The 17,037-nt window shown below is 44.1% G+C and overlaps 1 protein-coding gene across 10 annotated transcripts in view; it reads right to left on the bottom strand.

Moving 5' to 3' along the window:
* The window catches only part of CNTN4 (contactin 4), a 769,828-nt gene that overhangs the window by 14,897 nt on the left and 737,894 nt on the right, over nt 1–17,037 (bottom strand). For 9 of the 10 annotated variants that reach the window (XM_074312213.1, XM_074312216.1, XM_074312211.1 and 6 more), the window contains 4 exons: nt 11,460–11,635; nt 7,295–7,415; nt 3,634–3,792; nt 1,281–1,430 (listed from right to left, as the gene is read on the bottom strand). In XM_074312213.1, the coding sequence (XP_074168314.1) occupies nt 1,281–1,430; nt 3,634–3,792; nt 7,295–7,415; nt 11,460–11,635 (606 nt within the window). The remainder of the gene's footprint in view (nt 1–1,280; nt 1,431–3,633; nt 3,793–7,294; nt 7,416–11,459; nt 11,636–17,037) is intronic. The other variant, XM_019749139.2, reaches the window with a different exon arrangement.

The following is a 17,037-nucleotide window of genomic DNA, read 5'->3' as shown; positions in this document are numbered from 1 at the left end:
AGTGGGGCGAGGAAAGAATGGAGGCTCTGGTTCTAATGCTTGGGTGGGTGTTTATTAACCATGAGGCGGTACACAAGGGGGGACAGTGCACAAGGGGGGACAGTGCACACGGGGGGGCAGTGCACACAAGGGGGAGAGTGCAAACTGCCTGTGCAGAGCTCACACTCCAGTAGGAAGGAGAAAGCACACACAGAACAACAACCAGGTGGTGGTGAGGACAGCATAGCACGGCACAGAGGATGAGGGGTGCAGTGACGTCAGAAGCAGCAGGGGTTAGGCTAATGGCTTCTGGGAGGAAGGTGAGTTCTGAGCTGGGTGTTGAAGGAAGTGGTGGACAGAGGTTGACCCCTAGCTCACTGCACTTAACTACTTTGATCCCCAGTGTTCTCTGTAAAGGAGGGGAAGTAATGCAGGCTCCGTCCTCAGGACTGCTGAGAGGAATTGATTAAATGGATTAAATCACAGTTTTAGAGGAGGGAAGGCATGGGGATTAGCTGTGTTATCATCAAGTAAATAAAAGACTAGGAAGAAAAACTCCAGACGCATTTTAACAATGTCTGGCTGGGGCAGGTAGTTGGTGACTGGCTGTGTCCCCTTGGTTAAAGCTGAAGAAATAGACCTAAATGGATTTTTTGTCTAAGAGTGGGGTTGCTGTGCCCATTTACTTACGGACCTTGCTCTTCCTTCAACAAACGTAGGGCCTCATCCCAGCTGGGAGCCCTCCGCAGACCCACACCTCGCCCCCCAGGGTACAGCTGACTCTCTCGTGTGTGTTATTCTCTCCTGTGCTCATTAAGCTGCAAGCACAGGAGGTCAGACAGAACGGCTGCCCAGCCTCCTCGGAATTAGCAGGCGCTCCCAATCCTGGCTCCTGGAGGTGGTTTGCACCCTAAGAAAATCTGCCTGAACGTCCCTGAAGAACTTACTTTGCCACCAGTGGTTTCTGCGAGTTGATTTCATTTGAAATATTGGGTGTGCATTTAAAAAATACATCCCGGTGGGAGAATCAATGAAGACAGAGTTGGCATTTGAAAGAGCTAAGCACATGTCTCTCCCTGCACAAGGGACCTCAGCAAAGAGTGGGAACTGAACTCTTGATTGAAACTCACTGCCCGTTAAGCTGAGCGTCTCTTGGCCTGATTTCTGATCGTTAGAATCAGCAAGGGAAGCAGGGTGAGGGAAGGGAGGCTCAGAGGGCTGAGGAGCAGGGAGAATTCAAAGCCTTTCCCTTCAGAGGAGCAGCTGCTGGAACAGCCCAGCTGTATCCGGGCGCTACTCACGGGCCTCTTCCGTCCTCCGCTTCTCTGAGGGCCGGCTGGGCTCCCCGATCCCAATCACATTGGCTGCCACAGTGCGGAATTCATACTCGACCCAGGGGTTCAGCCCCACCACGGTCGCAGTGAACGTTCTTCCATCGATGAGCTCCGGGACTGAAAGACATTGAAAGGATTCCATATTGGGAAGATGGGAAATGCCGTCCCTCCACCCCCGTCCCCAGGACTGTGCTCAGGCTGCCGCAGCGGTTCTGAGAGCAGCCATCACAGGGAGGTAACCCCAGAACTCAATGGCAAACCAAGAAGTCAGACACCCGCAGAGGACGTCACAAAAGACACAGACTTCAAGGCCGCTCGCTTCCTGACTAAGCACCGCTATCATGGAGCATGGAGTCTAGCTCACTGTATAATGAAGGAAACACTGTGCGATTCTTACAAGGAGCTAGGAGGGAGGCAGAGTGATTCTCTTCATTTTTATAGATGAGGAAAATGGGCCTCACCAAGGTGAAGTGACACCCCCAAGGTCACGCTGCATCTGCAGCTGGTCTGACTGCTTAGTTCAGCTCTATTCCTTACGATAACCATGGAGTTGGAATGTTATTTGCCCACAACACTAGTGTCAGTGAGCTCTATTGGCACATCTAAAGAAAGCATCTATACACATAAAAGGGGTGGCCCAGAAGAACACAAAGGGTGGGACACAGAGGGCAGACTGGCCAGCGTTCCCCTGGCCGTGCTTGGAGAAGGGCTCGTTCACAAGAGGACAAGAGGACATGGCCCACTGCTTGATGTCACAGCCCTGACGCTCTCACCATCGCTTCTATGCTCAACTGGAAAACTCTTTGAGTTTTAAACTGATTATCATAAAGAGTTCCCATTGGACCCAGACTACATGAGGGGAGGTGTCCTGTGACAAAGCTGAGGCCATCCTACTGGTGACCGGGCTTCAGTGGCTGTCAGCCCTGCAGGGCCACATGTACACAGTCCCACCCTCCAAAGGGGAAGTGTGGGTTCCCCTGGATTCTAATCCGGAATCTGCACTTAGTAGCCAAATGACCTTGGGTGGGTTGCTTAACCTCTGCATGCCTTGTCTCCCCATAAAATAAGGCTAATAACAATATGTATTCACAGTACTTTGAGAAAACCCAAGAGAAGCACGTAGCAGAGCATCTGGCACATAACGAGGGCTCAACAAATCCAGGTTGTTTTTTTAAACCGTCATCATCATTATCATTGCGGTCATTGCCACCTCCTTCATTATGTTTATTATGCAGCACTTCCTATTTTTAAAAACGTGTCACAATCGTTTCTCTTGGGCCGTAAACAACTCTTATCATGCCCGTTCAACAGAAGAGCACATGAGGACGGCTAGAGATCTGCTGAGTAGCAGAGTCAGGACTGGCATTGATATCTTCTAACTTCCGGGTTTCCCATCTCTCCTTCCTAAAGCACTCCTGTGACTCAGAAGGAAGTCAGTGATTCATCTGGAAACACAGAAACCCGTTCCTTAGGTTGGATAAGTTAAATTAAAACAAAGCAACACAAAACAAAAACAATAACAAAAAAACGAGGCTGTGAAAATCAATACAATTCATGTGAACTGCATAGACCTGGGCCCATCACTCCATTTATTTCTACTTCAGAACATCAAGGACACAGAGCCAACCTTTGGGGACCACAAGCGTGTGTATCTTGCTCACAATAACTACTCATTTGTGCATTTATCCCTCAAATGCAACATAAATACAAAACAAAATGAGTCATTTTGGAGGTACAGGGATGTACAAGGAAGGCAGGGATGCAATGGCCAAATCACATATTTCTTAATATAACAAAATCCCATGCCTCTTCTTGTCCCGATTTATCCATCTGAAAAACGGGCGGTGAGTCGACAGACTCTGTACAGTCCTTAGTTACTGGTTTCTCGACAGCAGTGTATCCACTTTACAAAGACCGTGACCATGGACTGGTATGAGCCACTGCTTCCCACAGTGGACCATTCGTGGTATACAGATGGTTTTAGGGCACACGCAGATTGATGCATTTTCTTTTAATAACTATTGTACTTTGAAATGTGTGTTAAGAGAAAATATAACCAACACAGCAGACCTACCATCTTATAGACATCCCTGCTAAGGATACATTAACAAACAAACAAACATGAAGTGGTATAAAGAAAAATATTAAATACACGATAGTACAATTGGCTGAGGCCTAGGAAACACTGCCATTAGGGTTCATTGGTAGCTGTGTCTGAAAAAGGACCCAGGTGCCCCTGGCTCCTGCCACAGAGCTTTGTCTGTCACGCTGAGTTTCAGAAGGGCTGAGAGACACCAGCGCTGGGCATCCAAGATGGTACCTGTGTTGACTGCTTGCCAGCCCACGGAGAATGGAGTCCTGGCTTGAATGACATACATGGTGACAGGGCTGTGGTTGTCGGGCCCGGGTCTCCAGGACAGCTGAGCGGTGGTGTCTGTAATTTCATCTATGGTCACAGCCTCTGGGGGGCCTGGGGGACCTGCAAAAAAGCAAGACCCTCAGAAGTGGAACAGTGTGTTGTGTTCAAATGTCCAGGCGAGTGGTCACCTAAATTGAATGGGTCCTGACTCCTTCAACCATGTGTTGATCCACTTACACATCCATCACTTGTCAATGCCTTTCCGAATACCTACTAGGCGCCCGGCATTCTTCTAGGCTCAGAAACCACAGAGAAGAATGAGACACCTGCCTCTTCCTTCTAGTATAATAGAAAAAACTCACAGGCAAACAAAGAACACCATAGAGCATTTGTTCTAGGTGCTGATAACATTGGGGCACCACAAGGGCCCAAAGTCATTCATTTCCTACATCACATATTTGTAGGTTCTTCCTGTGGGTCAGGTACTGTTACCGGGGGATGCAGTGGTGATCAAGGGAGATTGGAGTCTTCATTGGAGCAAAATGTGGATTTGAGCAGACATGGCTTTAGGACTTTGGGGGTCGCAGTACTGCTCCATATATTCCCACTGAGTCGGAATTCCTGGCCCACCCCCAACCCTCATCAAATGTGAGCCATGCTTGTGTGCAAGGGGACTGCTGTGAAGACGGCTGCTGCTCAAATCACGACACGGTGGCTTCTTCAAAGGAGTTTCCAAGTCAGGCTGGAGCCTAAGGACCCTCATTTGCAGTTTCTGTGAATCATACCTGTAGTTTTCTACTTCTCTTTCCTGATGTCCATTGTTTCTGCTCATGTACTTATACCATGGAAATGGGAGAAAATCAGTTTTAAAGGATGGCTTGGAAATCATAAAGAAACAGGGATGGAAAGTGGCTGGCAGGCAAACACAGAATACTAACAGCCCGAGCCAAGCCACAAAGCTGTCCCAGATTCAGACGGGAAAAGCTCTTACCAGGCAGTGAAATGCGTTTCCCAGGAGGCACCACTGAGCACCTCAAGAGAGAAGGTGGCTGTGAGGGAGACATAATGGCGACCTCATGGCCATCAGACAGGTGTAGGGAGCTATTCCTAGGAGGGGTCGGGCACGCCGCGGCACGGCAATCAAAAGTACTGCTGAGATACTTTTGCCAAGAACAAAGTTCTGCTGGGCCATGTCACCTGGGCCAGGAACAGGAGCCTGCCATGAGAGTGGTGCGAAGCTAACGGCAATTTCCTGAAGTAAGACTTTGTTCTGGGACTCACTGCTGAACCCTTTATGCGATGCCCTAAATTTCTCTTTCCTTCTTTAAAAGTCACTTTTATAGACGCACAGATGAGACTAAATTTATCTTCTTCCTCCCACCCCTGAATGAAAGGTTTGGAAATCTGAGGGCTAGAATTGATTAATTTTCCATGGTGACATTTCAGCACGTCAGTCTAATGCCACCTTAATAGAACTGAGGTAAGCTTTGGTCTTTGGGACCCTGATTAACCAGATAAAGTCCAGAAGACAATATAATCTTTTTTTTTTCTCACCAGCTTTCTCATCCTAGCATTCCCATCCCCTACCCCTTTTGTAACGGCTGCTCCTTCCATGACCTTTCGAAACAAAGCACCAGAAACAGAACGTGTTCCTCTCCCAACTCCTCCATGCATTAACCTAACAGGAAGTATCTGAGCGTGTGTTGGCCACTGAGTCAGAAGGGAGTGCAGGGTGGTGTGAACGTGGCCGCTGGAGAGAAGACGGGGCTTCCACCGCTGTTTGCTCTGCCATTTCCAACCACTCACCCCACCAACGTGTAGATCCGACCATACAGAATGTTTACCAGCTTTGTTTTGGGGAAGTGGGGTCCCTCTTTCAAAATGTTACATTGTCACCAGAGTTTTGTCACAGGCCACGGCAGAGGGAACATTGGTGTGACGCCAGTGTCTCTCTCAGGGAAGGGTGGCCTTTCTAGCTGCCACTAGGCAGCTATAGATTAAATAAAGTAAATATCACGATCCAGGAGGCCAGCGCCAAGACTCGTAACTGTACTCATTTCAAATACAAAAGCCTAACAGGGAAGGAAAAGGCCTTTCTGCCTCCCACCCCTTCCACAACCCGCCCCCAACCCCCCATCTGCGGAAAACCTCAAGGGCAGAGCTGGAGGAGATAAAACAAAAGATTACGGTTGGAAATGGCACCTTAATTTATTGGCCTTCTTAACTGATTAGACTAGATTTTCTTTTAGACAGAATTTGCAAATTCCTCCTGGTACTTAATATTATTTTCTGTGAAATGAAGTATACAATATCACTTAAGAACTTCAAGTATTACTGATTTCAATATTTATTAGTCTAATTTATTGGTGTTTAAACCGCTGATGTGAACATTATCCTAATTAAACGGAGGATAAATGTTTAGCGACAGAATTCTTTTGTCCCCAAGGGGAGAGCAGACCGGCTTTGGTGATGGCAACAGCCATTTAAAATGGAAAAACACGTTTCCAGCAGTTGTGCTTGACCCGGGTCAAAAGGTTTTCCCCTTATCTCGCCCTTATCTGGACGACTACTGGAAGGTTTTCCTAGGCCATTTGAAGGGGAACCAAAGCAGGCAGGATGGAAAAGCGATTTTCCTCTAACTTCTCTTGATAGTTTAAGTTGCTACCTCCCACGCATTTTCCCTGACAGCATGCCTAATGGGACGGCAAGACTTTTCAGAGTTTGCAGTAATGCTGGTTTATACACTCAGATTCACCTTCCTCCAAATCTGATGGCCACTGGATTTCATGTTCTTCACTCAAAGTACTGCCAAACGTGCCAACATGCCACCAGCGAGGCTTCGGGTGAAGGGGATGCTTGTAAGAGGTGATTTCGATATTCTGACTGGCCTCACTTAGAAAACTTCCGAGCAGGCAGCAGGCTTGATTCTGGTATGTATACCAGTTGACAGAGTTTAAATTTAATTTAAAAATATTTCTTAAAAGTCCATGCACTGTTCCTTTAACAAATTGGTTTGTGGGGCTTGGGGTTTATCAGCTGGTGTGACTCAGATGGGGGTTCACGGCCCTTAATGTGAAGTCAGGCCATGCTGTCTGGACTCCAGAGATTCTCACACATGTCAGTTTTTACATCAACTCACAGCTTATTTACTCCAATCCAGGCAGTCAAGTGATGTTTCTCTCTGAAGACGTATTTTAGAAACTAGACAGAACTATTAACTTTAGAGGTAAAAGAGGAAACTGAGGAAAACTGGTAATGATTGTACCTCAGTTGCTCTTACAGCCCCGGTTAAAGCACTGACTTGGTCCAGCCTGGATGAGACATAAGAAGGCAGTTTGATCCCTCCATAAGCCATTTGCTTTCAGTCATCCAACGTCCTAGAAAGTCAGCTCCAACAGGCCACTCCCAGGAGTGAGGTTCAGGGTAAAGCAACTGGATTTGCTCCGCATATTCTGACAAACCCCTATGAGAAACGGACGCACACTTCACTTCTGCAGACTGCTGAGCGCTGGTTATAATGCTTAGCTTCTACCTGACCTTTTCCCTATAATCCTAGACCACCGTGGTTCTTAGCACCCTGTGCAGGAGTGGATGTCATGAGACCAAAGCCAAACTCCCGTACCTCTGACGACCAGGTCTGCAGCAGCAGACAGCGTGTCCACACTTGTCCGGACCACGCAGACGTACTTCCCAGCATGCCTCAGCTGGATGTTCCGGATCATTAAGTCACCAGCCGAATCCTGCTGATAAAGTGGGGAAGTGGCTACAATTAGTTTGCAATGAGCTCTAAACAGCGTTATCACACGGAGGGCACGGCAACTGATGGATTTATTTTACACTGGCTGATGAAAACATTAGCGATGCCAGCCATGGCCTATTAAGAACAGAGAGCCTGCCCGAGAGATAAGAACAGCAACGTGTTCAGAACACACCTTGGACAAGACCTCAGTCTGGCTGCTCTGAGTCTCCAGACTCGTTTGCTACCCATGCGGGAAGCATGTAACTTTTGTCAGGTGGCTCCTGGTCTAGTCCCATGGGTTTCATTCGACGTGCCCTTGGCCTATTGCCATCACTGGCGTCCCCATACTTTGGAACCCTGTATTTGGAAAGGCCCACATTTGGGGGCACCTGCATTTTACTGCACAACCCGTCTCACAGCCAGCAGTTTGATCGCTCCCAGGTCTGAATGAAAGGGTTATGCGACCCAGACTCCCCACGGAAGCCTTACATCCCCTCGTCTGGGATGGTGTCCACCTGTTGCTGAAATGCGAAATGCAAGCATGGTTAGCAGATGAACTAATGACATCCGGGATGGAAGTCTGTGAACCCTAGATATTTCTACCCTGTTCACCAGCACAGTACTTTTAATATACGTGGGGAGACGCTGCCATAGGCCGGGGAAACGCTGTCCCAAAGGTGGCGTTTAACTGAAGAACACTGCTATGCCTTGGAGTTTGGTTTCCTAGCTCGGTTATCAAAAGCTTGGGGAATGACTGCTTGAGTGAGAGAGCACCCTGGGGTCAGATCCGGGAAGCCACACTTCTCTCTAAACCCCTAATGGATGACAAGATCACTTAGGCTTCCCCTCCCCAAACGACAGCCCCGTATGTTGCTGTGTGCCTTGATGGAAGTCTCTGACCCTCTCTGGGCCTAAGTTTATTGACCTGAGATGGAAGGGTATACTGCCTAATGAGCTAGATGTTGTGTGTGTGTGTGTGTGTGTGTGTGTGTGTGTGTGTAAAATCCTTCGGAAAAGGGAGAAGAGTAAACTTAAACGGGCATTATTGATGACCATGATCAATCGCATCAAAGACATTAAATGGAATTCAAGAAGAGCTGTGATTTTTTTTTAACATGAAAGCTTTTTTATTTATAACACTTGGTTTCTCCTGTAGATTCTACTATTTACTGATCAAGTCTTATGATTGCTCAATAAAATAGGACAATCATTGCTACCCGATTTCACAGGGCTTCAGTGAGGACTAAGGGGCCTGTATATATGGATGTGTTCGAGCAACGCTTTCGCATTTTGGAAATACACGAGGAATCGTAGGGAAGCCTCATCGTCATTGTTAGCACTGCTTCTTTACCTAAGACATTTCACGTGTTAGGACTTTGAGTACAGAGTTAAATGAAACTTTGGCCTCACGAGGGGCTGTGCAGGGGAGGTGGGAACCATATAGGTTTTCAGGAAATGGCTCCACTGTCTCAATAATTCACTTTGTTCACTGAGGTCTTGAAAGTCGGAGAAACTTGCCACCAGGAAATTTCAGACCACAGCAACCTCTTATCAGAATTTTTTGACCTTGTGATTTCGAGTGTGCTCTCTCTATTTACCCATTTTGACCCGATTTGTGTTTTTAAAGTCAAACTGAGACAAAGACAAAATAAAGGCAAGACAGGAGTCTCCTGGAAGGAGACCATGGCAGCTTTCTCTCTCCCTCTGGAGTCATCCAGACCCAGCTGCTAACTGAGATTTCTGGGAATATGCCATCCAAAGTGCACAAACAGCACTGGCGTATTTTCCCCACTGTGTTTCTGACACAGAGCACTTGCAAGCTGTCAGAGGACAACAAAGTAAGAACTTGTCTGAAACCTGCAATGGGCTGGCTCTGCTGATCCAGGGAAACTGAGATGGGCTGACCCCAGAGTTGCTTCCTTACGTCTTCTACTCAAGTCAGTACTCGGCAGACACGAATGACCCTGGTGGCTGACACACTCCACTCTCACCCTCGGTGGCGCTCTCCTGAATGTGGCACTTGTATCTCAACAAGAGTCGACTGATGTCAAGACTAGGGTCACAGAGTGGACAAACATTTCCCTGTGGAGGCTAATGAGAGTGATTGCACAGATGGAACTCTCTAGAAAGGTGGCCATTACTGCTGACTCCATGAGGGGTGACTCCGCCTGTCTCTGCCATGGCTGGTCTGCAGCCAGGCCAGCATAAAAGCTACATCTATCTGATTGGCAGGGTCCTATCAGCCAGGCACCTATTCTGATTGGTTGGTGCCCGTGCCACTCTGGAAGATAATGTTTTTAATATCGCTCCTGCCCAAGACATTGGTTTCTAGTATGAAAACAAATACTCTGCTTAATTTAAGAAGATTTTGTCAATTTGTATGTTCCTGTTATTAGAATCAGTGTTACCCATCCTTCAATTCACACAACCATTGAAGCTTATCAAGCACCCTTCTTGTGGTAGGCGTTGGGCTATGCCCTTGTCTAGACCTGAAGGGGTTTAATATCCTCGGTGTCCTTGTGAAGTAGTGATTATCTTTCTCACGTGGTCAAGGTTGTTCGTCTGAACCATATCCAAGCGGTCCAGAATGGTTAATATTGGCAATTCCATCCAGCCTTTCTCAACCAGGGTTCCAAGAGCAAATCATTCATGACCCGAGACATCCATTCATGCAATGAATTAATTTCTCTCCTGTGCATCTAACACAGTACACTAGTCATATATGATCCTTGGGAATAATTGAAAAAAAAAAAGTCACTCAGATCATTTTTGGTATTCTGTGATTCAACTGAGAGACACTGTTTGAGAAAGGCAGCAAGAATGTAACAGGACTAGTACTGCATTGGAGTGGAAAACAGGCCTCGATCAATATATCGTGTGCATAGCACTGTGAGCCTTAGTCCATTTATTCTCCACATATGGGGTGGGGGTAAGATGAGGTGAGAAAATCTGATTGCCACCGCAGCATGGAGGATGGGGAAGGCTTTTCAAACCCCAGCCCCTCTGTTATATTCTGCCGTCTTGTGGTTGGACCCCTCCACGTGAGTGGCAGCCAGAGGGAGTCTTTGTTAGAAATGGGACTGTAGGGCTGTGTTGGGCAGAAAAACATTTTTTGAGAACGACTGTGATGAACTCAAATTTCCAGATTGAACCTTATCTTGGTGTGAGTTCAATGATAATATGTTGTTGTTGTTTTTCTGAAGAGTAAGGCATTTTGAAAATTCAACCCTTTGAATTCAAATTACCTGGAGATAATAAATAATCTGATCAGACTTTCAGATTCAAGAAAGAGAGCTCGACTATCACAATGATGAGTCCTGAAGTGAGTGTCATCAGAAGCTGCAATGTCTGAGTAAACTGTCCTTAAATGATTTTCTTAAACGGGTTCAGTGGCGTACGGTAAGGTAGGGGGCACAGAGCTTGAGATTTGAAGTCTGAGCTGAGTTCTGCAACTGAACAGCTGTGTCAACTGTGATTGAAAAATTAAAAAGGGGGGAGGAAGTGCAGGGGAATAAAAGGTTCAGATTTCCAGGTGGAAAGAAAATAAGTCATAGGGATGTAAGGTACAGCACGGGGAATACAGTAAATTATATTGTGACAGCGTCGTGCAGTGTCGGGTGGTTGCTGGGTTTATCACGCTGATCACTTCTTCAGGTATAAAAATGTTGAATAGCTATGGTTAAATAACCCCTTGACACTAATATAACATTGTATGTTAGCTATATTTTAATAAAAATCTTTTTAAAAAAAGAATAGCTATGAGGCCAGAGCAAGCCATCCAACTTCCCCTAGCCTCAGTTTCCTCATCTTACAGGGTAATGAATAACTAACCTGTAAGACTATTGAGAATTAGCAGGCCTGCCATATGGGTTCACTCGATAAGTGATTTACATGCAGAAAGAAGCAGGAATTACCCAAGAGTTTCTTGAATGACATCATCGAAGACTAACTTTCTATGTCTTTTTAAGTTAAACAGCTGTTTGAGTCTGTGTGGAGCAGTCCAGTTGCATATGGCATTTCCCGTGGATAGTCCAATATTAATACTTACCCCTCCGACTCTTTCAAAGTGGTCCCCGTCTTTGTCAAAATCTATCAGGTGTCCATTAAATGTCCACGTGAACACGATGTCTAGCGAGTGGTCATGTGTCACCTGGCATGTCAGAACAATACTTTCTCCGACAGTGACATCCATGCTGGAAGGGGGCACCATTACCCTGGTTGGATCTGGAGAGTGAAAACAAGACCGAAAAAAAAAAGTAGAATCCAAGACGATGAAATACTGAGTAGTTTCCTTTTATATTTTCGCAGGCTATGACCTGCAAACCTCAGTCATCTGGGAAGCTGGGATTCAGGCCAGGAGGTCATTTTTAATATGAAATGATGAAAACACTCATTATGAGAACCTCCCAAGAGCAACAGAACCCAGGTGGGGGGCTCTGAGGGTAGCCCACCTAAGAAGACGCTGGAAGGGCCTGCCCTTGCCAGCTGGCTCTGAAATAGATGCTTTAAAAAGGTTTCATATCTCCCCAGTTTCAGTGGAAGCAATATTTCATCTGAGTGCAAACAGGAAAATCCATGCTCACTTGAAGTTTGTTGGGCTTTTTTTTTCCCCTATCCTAAAAGTGATAAATATTTAGTACAGGAAATTTAGAAAATTCAGGAAGGTTAAAAGACGGGATCAAACACCACCCCCACCACCAGCAAAAAAAAAAAAAAAAAAAAAAAGCAAAAATAAAACAAAACAAAATCCTATTTAATTTCTTACCGTCCAGCTTAAACCTGTATTTTCATTTTGGTGTAATTTTCCCCAGTCTTTCTGGTGCATAGCTATTAAGATGTTTTGTTTTGCACTATTGTCAGCATTCCACACAAATGTTTTTCCTGTCTCTTCTCTACTTAATATTAGGTATATCTTTATCCCCATTTTTCATAATCTGCTTCATGCATTATTAAGTTTATAGTTTTGACCATTTTGAAACTAGTAGACATTTTAGCAAATTTTATTATACATATAATTATTAATAATGCTGTAATGAGCATCATTGACGAAATGACATTATGTATATTACTTCTTCAAAGTAAGGTCTACTCATTTGTTTTCAAATTCACCCTTTACATTCTAGTTTGAACTGGAAATGGAATGGGCTTGCTTAGCTGAGAGTACATAACTCCAGAGCTACACTCACACACAGCTGGTCCCTTATATTTCACTGCAACCGTATTTCATAAACAGCATCAGAGAGTTCAGTGGTGAAAAGCAATTTGCATTAAATAGAAAGGTCATGTAAGTGACTAAAGAATGAAATTCTGAATTCAGCCCTATTCTAGAAATTTCTCTATCCTAAACCAAATCAAACAAAGCCAACCCCACAAATCATAACAAAGAAGACAAGTCCAAAGCAAACAAAACAATAAAAGAACACTCACCAATCCCCTTTCTATTCACAGGATGGGGTTCAGGCTTGGGGGTGCATAAACCTTTATTAAGGGTACGTCTTAGATTCAAATCTCAGCCAGGGATTTTAAAAGGATATCTCATGGAGACTCTTGCTGGACCTTCTTTCCAACAACCCACATTAAAATTTCTTCTTTAAAGAGAGGATTTAAAACAGGTTTCCTATCCTTCTACCCAATTACGGAAAGCAAACATCTTTGGTCATGAGAACAGCAAAGTTTATGTTCATAAACAGATTATAACCCAGCAGTGGGAGATACTTTTGTTGTTGTCTGAAAACAGAAAAGATCATGATAAGTGGATTGGTGCACTTTTAGTCACTGTTAAATAAGTGATGTTCATGAAATGAGAAGTCTGAACAGGGGCTGCCAGCTGGGAGGGTGTGGGAGGGTCAATCCTTTATTTCAAAACCTGAGGCTTTTGCAAGTCACATAATCAAAATCTGCTCTATTGAGTAAATGACCTCCAGGAATACATCTGCCTGTCTGTCTATCTATCTACCTATCTATTTATCTATCTATCGATAAAGATATACACAATATGTCTATATACTGTATTTATATATTGTATCTATACATTGATATTTTTTTTTTAATGAGGGAAGTAGTTGAGAACAAAATCACCTCAGAATAACTCTAAGCAAAAATCTAGCAATAGCTCCATTTTGACTTAACCTGTCATTTATCATTTTTGAACTTAAATTTTCCTCATCTACACATGAAAAATTCCTGGCTAAAATTATATGTGTCTGTGGTTTTTATGGGGCAAGACGCTGCCTACGTCTACTTGACTTAGCTGTCCACTGATTTTGCAATTTAGATTTTTGTTTTAATGTGCCACTCACTTGTTGATTCACCTACCAAGCATTTATTGTGTGTTATATGGATAAAAAAGAGTGTCCTGGTACCATGAAGGATATAAAGCAGACTGAGGGAATAATAACATTCGTAATAACTGCGCCCTTTACATTCTAGACACTGTGTTAAGCACTTTACATGGATTATTTCATTTATTCTTGACAAGTAGGTACTATTATCATCCCTAGTTAACAGATGAGGGAGACTAATGTCTAGAGTGGTTATGAAACTCTCTCTTGTGCTAAGCGGCCTCTTTTCATTTAGCTGAAAACATGACATCCATTCACAGATCGTCCAGAGAACCGTCTAAGGGTATAATCCAGCAATTTGCACACTTCATTATGTGTAGTCAACTGAAGATATTTAAATGCAGAAGAAATTCAAAGAAGGCCACGGGGTGAAGACGGTTTTGGAGGGTTTTGCTCAAGAGTAATGAAGTTGGGGCCTTAGGTAAAAAGCAGGGATGCTTTTATGCCTCAAATGCTGGCACTGGCTCTAAGCTTATACATCAGACCCCGGAGGACAGAGTCAGATGTCCAGGTCTCTAAGAATATCTTGGCTCTCCATCTCCTGACGAATTATGGGTGAGCAGCAAGGAGCTGGCACATACCCCTGGATTCATGTGCAGTTCTGGCTCTCATTTTTAATTGACGTTTGTTTCCTGAAGAAATGCCCATCCCTTTATGCACATGTAGGGATCTGGGACAGATCTCATTATTGGTGAACTCAGCTGCCTGTTAACCAAGAACCAGAGACGGTCCCTAACTCAAGGACTGCGCTAGTACGGTTGCTGCGCGGACAGCTGCTAATTCATTCATTTACCTCTTGTCGCCAATTCACGTTCTCAGCCCCAAAGTAGCAAGAATCAATGCAAAGCAAGTCATGTACTGTACACACACCACAGAGGTCGCCGTGGGACCAGAGAAGATTAAACTAAAGAGGTTCAAACCTCATTAGCGACTTGTTTTCTCCAATTGTATGCTTGTTCAGAACTCCTGTTTTCTGCATTGTGAATTCTGATTAATTTCCTTAAATTTGAATACAAACACTGTACACAAATAAACAGATGGCTCCTTCAAAACAAAACTGTCTCCCCTCCTTTGGTTTTAATTCATCAAGATAAGGAAGGATCTGTATTTACGACTCCTGTTCTGAAGAGTCACTCAAACTATTGTTCTGTGCAGAGAACTCTCAAAAGGAATTAGAACTCAGAATGTGAATTGATGTCTGGATTTGGATGTAATTAAATAGCAACAATAAATAGGACCAACTGCTTCTCTAAACTTGTGGTTGGTTCACGCTGCAGAGAATGATAAATTCCCAACTCCAGAAAACTGACGCTTAAAAATACATATATTTACCAAGTGCCCAAACCTCCTAAAGTAAATATATATAAATAGAAATAAATATAAATATATATATATATATATATATATATATATATATATATACACACACACACATATATATTATGTTTATAGTGTTTTCTATGATATACAGAGGACAGAAAGTAAACTAAGTGTTTTGTTCTAAATACCATGACAACCATGAGAGTTCATTATTAACCACTTGGTTAGTGATTAGGTGAGCAATTAGACATATAAATTATAACACATTATCCAAGTCATATTGTATTCTGACTTTCACTGTTTAGTGGAAAAGCTTTCTGATTTAGGGCTTTCATTATCTGTAAAAACAAGCGCTTGTAGGGTCACAGGACAAGAATTTCATTTTGCTGTTGCTTCCCCTGGACCATTCCAAAGCAAAGTTGATAATTTCTTTGCCTTTCACTCACAGTGCCTAATGTGTATGTTTGTCATTGCCTTTCACGGAAGGTATAAGAGGTCTGACCGTTAAGTTCGCGAACGTGTTACAACCCTCTTTTTGATAGTACGGGGATTATTCACTGTGAATTTATACCAACTGGACAAACAGTTAACCACATTTACTATTAAGAAGTGCTGAAAAGCCTGTGTGAAAAGGTTAGACGACCTGAACCTTTTGTCAACAATTCATGGCTCTTGCATCACGAAAATGCACCAGCTCACAAGACACTGTCTGTGAGGGAGTTTTTAGCCAGTAGACAAATAACTGTATTGGAACACCCTCCCTACTCACCTGATCTGGCGCCCAGTGACTTATTTATTTATTTTTTTTACCTGAAGGTAAAGGAAATACTGAAAGGAAGACATTTTGATGACATTCAGGACATCAAGGGTAATACGACGACAGCTCTGATGGCCATTCCAGAAAGAGTTCCAAAATGGCTTTGAAGGGTGGACTAGGTGCTGGCGTCAGTGCACAGCTTCCCAAGGGGAGTACTTTGAAGGTGACCATAGTGATATTCAGCAATGAGGTATGGAACACTTTTCCTAGGATGAGTTCGTGAACTTAATTGTCCAACCTTCGTACATCTCTTTTTGTTGGTAGATTTCTTAATGGTGATGGTTTTGATGACACCTTTCAGTCAGGTTGTATCTCTTTTTCATATATTAATTTTTGTAGGGAGACTTTTAAAAATGAGATACTTCAAAAACTGGAGCTCATCAGAGTTGAGAGTCAGCTCACCTCAAATGACACACAGGGGACTGGATAGATAACTATTTTTTATAGTAGTTAAATGCCACAACAAAGATAGTTGATTAATGATCACAATAAACCTGGAGGTAGCATCTCTAGGGACGAATTTCATTCTCTAGCTGGTCCCATTTCTTCAATAAAAACAAAACCAGTGGTGAATGAACTGCATGAATCAATTCTGCATAAAAGACAAATCTAAAAGGAATACCCTAAACATTAGATGAGAATGAAAATTCACAGTGATTTCCAGCTGGACAAATGCTTTCATTTAGGATGAAATGTAATAGGGATAAAGGCAAAAAGCTACACTTGAAAAGAGGCAGCTACACGGGTACAGGCAGGCCAGGGGAAGACTAGATTGGCAGGGCCCATGAAAAAGGCTGGAGCATTTCGGTGTCGACAGCCAACGAAAGCTGATGCGATCTCTGGTTGCGTTCGTAGCGGGTGGTGCTCCATCTCAGGTCGGTAAAAACCCCTTGTCTTTTGCACTAATGAGACCACCACTCACTAGGAAGAGCCTTGCATTCCCAGACCGATCAGTGGCCCTAGGTTACTGAAGACCTAACAAATCCCTAACAGCGAAAATCACTGAAAGTGTTTGGCATGAGAAAGAGAAATTAGAGGAGACATAACAGTGGTCTGCCAATACATGAAGGGCCTATGGGCAGAAGATGAGTCCGGCTTTTTTTGTGTGGTCCCAGAGTAGGAAGCAAAGAGAAACTACATAAAGGTGT

Source organism: Rhinolophus sinicus, linkage group LG10 (assembly GCF_036562045.2).
Source record: "Rhinolophus sinicus isolate RSC01 linkage group LG10, ASM3656204v1, whole genome shotgun sequence".
NCBI classification, from domain to species: Eukaryota; Metazoa; Chordata; class Mammalia; order Chiroptera; family Rhinolophidae; genus Rhinolophus; species Rhinolophus sinicus.
Note: the sequence above shows the minus strand (reverse complement) of the source record. Positions and strands in the feature narration are given on the sequence as shown.